At 20.9% G+C, this 5,208-nt stretch overlaps 1 protein-coding gene and 1 pseudogene across 1 annotated transcript; both read left to right on the forward strand.

The window, feature by feature from the left end:
- Nucleotides 1-2,639: 2,639 nt before the first annotated feature.
- LOC135194755 (cytochrome c oxidase subunit 1-like) lies at nt 2,640-4,385 on the forward strand (annotated as a pseudogene).
- On the forward strand, nt 3,710-4,385 carry LOC135194754 (cytochrome c oxidase subunit 2-like). The gene is given in 1 exon segment (XM_064220551.1): nt 3,710-4,385. A coding segment is annotated over 1 exon segment (663 nt). The 3' UTR covers nt 4,373-4,385.
- Nucleotides 4,386-5,208: the final 823 nt, after the last annotated feature.

Here is a 5,208-nt window from a genome sequence, read left to right on the forward strand (position 1 = left end):
AAAATTTATTAAATCATAAATTACAAATAAAATTTAATTAAATTAAAATTTCACCTAATAATTTAATATTTATTTTAATTTATTTATTTATTTATTATAAACTGAAATAATTCAACTTAACTTTTGTTTAACCGCAAACTGCTGGCACAAAATTAGTTATTAATTTCTATATTGCTAAATCTTAATTTCTTAATTTTTAATATTAATTACTACTAAAATAATTAACTATTATTAAAATAATTAAAATTATATACTAAAATTTATATGTAAAACAAATTTATAATAAATTACTAAAAACATAAATTATTTTATTATATTTCAATATTTTTCACATAGATTTTTTTTTTTTTTTTTTTATATTAAATATATAATATAAAATTAATAAATTTTTAATGTTTTCTCTTATTTTTTTTCTTATAATATTAATATTAAAAATTAATATCAATATAATCCGAATACAGATCTAATTAAATAACAAATAATTATTAATATACATATATTATTAATATATTTAATAAATATAATTATTTATTATTTATTAAATAATTTAATTAAATTAAATAAAAATAATTAATTAAATTATAATATATATATATATATATGCGTATATATATATATACATATATTAAACCGTTTTTAATAAATTTAATAATAAATATAAAAAAAATATTTAAAAATAAGCTAAAATTAAGCTTTTGGGTTCATACCCCAAATATAAAGGAAATACCTTTTTTTTAAAAATAAAGTGCCTGATTAAAAGGATTATTCTGATAGGATAAATTATGTAAATTTTTACCTTTATTATATTTTATAGAATTAAACTATATCTTGTAATTTCAAAAATTACCATGCATCTTACATTAAAATATAATTTTTATAATATGAATTTATTCATTAAAGATTTTTCTTATTTTAAATTTTATTCTTAATTAATTCAAACAAAATATTTTTTTTATTTATTATATTTTTTAGAACATTGATTTCCATCTCATCTAACTCATGATTAGGATGTTGAATTGGATTAGAAATTAATTTATTAAGCTTTATCCCCCTTATCTCAAACCCCAATAATTTGTTAAACTCTGAAGCTTCTTTAAAATATTTCCTTACCCAATCAATTGCATCAATTAATTTTTTATTTTCTATTTTATTATGTATATTATCATTTAAAAATTTTTTTATTGATAATTTATTTTCAATTATTATTAATTCATCTTTATTAATAAAAATAGGATCAGTACCTTTCCATTTTTGATTTCCTAATATTATAGAAGGATTATCCTGATTAAATTGTTTTATTTTAATAACATGACAAAAAATTTCCCCAATAATTTTAATTTCTTATTATATAAATTTTAATTTATTATTTTTAGTTATAATTTTAAATGTAATAATTGGTACAATTAGAAGATTTAATCAATCTTCACTACGTAAATTATAGCATTTTCATCAATTAATAATTTAGGATGAATATTAGCAGCTTTATCTATTAGAGAAAATTTATGATTAATTTACTTATTATTTTATTCTTTTTTTATTTTAATCATATGTTTTTTATTTTATACCTTAAATATTTATTATATTAATCAATTATTTAATTTTAATTTAAATTTTTTTATTAAATTTCAATTTTAATTAATTTTTTATCTTTAGGTGGATACCCCCATTCTTAGGATTTTTCCCCAAATGAATAATTATTAATTATTTATTATCTAATAATTTATTTATTATTTCATTTATTTTTACCATAACAAGATTAATTATATTATTTATTTATATTCGAATTCTTTATTATTCATTAATATTTTATTCCATTAAATTAAAATGAAATAAAATTTTTATTAAAAATAATTATTTAATTTTTATTAACATTATTAGATTTATCTCTTTATTAGGAATAATTCTTAGAACTTTATTTTTTTTATAAGGTTTTAAGTTAAATTAAACTAATAATCTTCAAAATTATTTATAAAGAAATGTATCTTTAAGCCTTAGTAAATATTACACCTTAAAATTTGCAATTTTATATCATTATTGAATATAAGACTAATAAAAGAGAAATTTCCCGTAAATAAATTTACAATTTATCGCTTAACTCAGCCATTTTATAAGCGAAAATGACTATTTTCTACAAATCATAAAGATATTGGTACATTATATTTTATTTTTGGAATTTGAGCAGGAATAGTGGGAACCTCACTTAGTTTATTAATTCGAACTGAATTAGGAAATCCAGGATCTTTAATTGGAGACGATCAAATTTACAATACAATCGTTACAGCCCATGCTTTTATTATAATTTTTTTTTATAGTTATACCAATTATAATTGGGGGATTTGGTAATTGATTAATTCCCCTAATATTAGGAGCTCCTGATATAGCTTTTCCACGTATAAATAATATAAGATTTTGACTTTTACCCCCATCACTAATATTATTAATCTCTAGTAGAATCGTTGAAAATGGAGCAGGAACAGGATGAACAGTTTATCCCCCACTTTCATCTAATATTGCCCATAGAGGATCATCAGTAGATTTAGCAATTTTTCTTTGCATTTAGCTGGTATTTCCTCAATCCTAGGGGCAATTAATTTTATTACAACTATTATTAATATACGAGTTAATAATATATCCTTTGATCAAATACCATTATTTATTTGAGCTGTAGGTATTACAGCTTTACTTCTTTTACTTTCCCTTCCTGTATTAGCGGAGCTATTACCATACTTCTAACAGATCGAAATATTAATACATCATTTTTTGATCCAGCAGGAGGAGGAGATCCAATTCTTTATCAACATTTATTTTGATTTTTTGTCATCCAGAAGTTTACATTCTAATTCTTCCAGGTTTTTGGTATAATTTCCCATATTATTTCACAAGAAAGAGGAAAAAAAGAAACATTTGGATGTTTGGAATAATTTATGCTATAATAGCAATTGGATTATTGGGATTTATTGTATGAGCCCATCATATATTCACAGTAGGTATAGATATTGATACACGAGCTTATTTTACTTCAGCAACAATAATTATTGCCGTTCCTACAGGAATTAAAATTTTTAGATGATTAGCAACATTGCACGGAACTCAAATTAATTATAGACCTTCAATACTATGAAGATTAGGATTTATTTTCCTATTTACAGTAGGGGGATTAACAGGAGTCATTTTAGCTAATTCATCTATCGATATTACCCTACATGATACTTATTATGTTGTTGCCCACTTTCATTATGTATTATCTATAGGAGCTGTATTTGCTATTTTAGGGGGGATTTATTCATTGATATCCATTATTTACAGGATTAATAATAAACAATTATTTATTAAAATTCAATTTATTTCAAATATTTATTGGAGTTAATTTAACATTTTTCCCTCAACATTTTTTAGGATTAGCTGGAATACCTCGACGATACTCTGATTATCCTGATAGATTTATATCATGAAATATTATTTCATCCTTTGGATCTTATATTTCTTTATTGTCTATAATAATAATTATTATTATTATTTGAGAATCTATAATTAATCAACGAATTATTTTATTCTCTTTAAATATACCCTCTTCTATTGAATGATACCAAAATTTACCCCCCTCTGAACATTCTTATAATGAATTACCTATTTTAAGTAACTTCTAATATGACAGATTATATGTAATGGATTTAAACCCCATTTATAAAGGATTATCCTTTTTTTAGAAATGGCAACATGATCTAACCTTAATTATCAAAATAGAGCTTCCCCATTAATAGAACAAATTATTTTTTTTCATGATCACACTCTTGTTATTCTAATTATAATTACTATTATAGTATCTTATTTAATATTAAATTTATTTTTTAACTCATATACTAATCGATTTTTACTAGAAGGCCAAATAATTGAATTAATTTGAACTATTTTACCAGCAATTACATTAATTTTCATTGCTCTTCCCTCTCTTCGATTATTATACCTACTAGATGAACTTAATAATCCATTAATTACACTAAAATCTATTGGACATCAATGATACTGAAGTTATGAATATTCAGATTTTAATAATATTGAATTTGATTCATATATAATTAATTCAAGAGAAAATATTAATAATTTCCGATTATTAGATGTAGATAATCGAATTATCTTACCTATAAATAATCAAATTCGTATTTTAATTACCGCTACTGATGTAATTCACTCATGAACAGTACCATCTTTAGGAATTAAAGTTGATGCTAATCCCGGACGATTAAATCAAACTAGATTCTTTATTAATCGTCCAGGTCTTTTTTATGGACAATGCTCAGAAATTTGTGGTGCTAACCATAGTTTTATACCTATTGTAATTGAAAGAATTTCAATTAAAAATTTCATTAATTGAGTTAATAATTATTCATTAGATAACTTAAAGCAAGTATTGGTCTCTTAAACCACCCTATGGTAATTTAGCACTTACCTCTAATGAAAGAATTAGTTAATTTATAACATAAATATGTCAAATTTAAATTATTACATAAGTAATATTCTTTTATTCCTCAAATAATACCAATTAACTGAATTTTTTTTTTTATTTTTTTTATTTGTATTTTTATTATTTTTATTATTATAAATTTTTATATTTTTGATTACAAATATAATAATAATAATAATATTAAAAAATATAAAAACATTAATAATTTAACCTGAAAATGATAAATAATTTATTTTCAATTTTTGATCCATCAACAAATATCTTTAATTTACCCCTTAATTGAATTAGAACATTTATTGGATTAATATTTATTCCATATTCATTCTGATTTATCCCTAACCGACATTTTATATTATGAAATTTCATCTCTAACAAACTTCACAATGAATTTAAAACATTATTAGGACCAAATAGAACTAGAGGATCAACATTTATCTTTATCTCACTTTTTTTTTTTATTTTTTTTAATAACTTTTTAGGTCTTTTCCCATATATCTTTACAAGTACTAGTCACTTAAATATCTCCTTATCATTATCTTTAACTTTATGACTAAGATTTATATTATACGGATGAATTAATAATACTCAACATATATTTATCCATATAATTCCCCAAGGAACCCCAATAGTATTAATACCTTTTATAGTATTAATTGAAACAATTAGTAATATTATTCGACCTGGAACTTTAGCTGTACGTTTAACAGCTAATATAATTGCAGGACATTTATTAATCACTTTATTAA

The sequence above is a fragment of the Vanessa tameamea genome, unplaced genomic scaffold (assembly GCF_037043105.1).
Source record: "Vanessa tameamea isolate UH-Manoa-2023 unplaced genomic scaffold, ilVanTame1 primary haplotype ctg00000051.1, whole genome shotgun sequence".
Lineage (NCBI taxonomy): Eukaryota > Metazoa > Arthropoda > Insecta > Lepidoptera > Nymphalidae > Vanessa > Vanessa tameamea.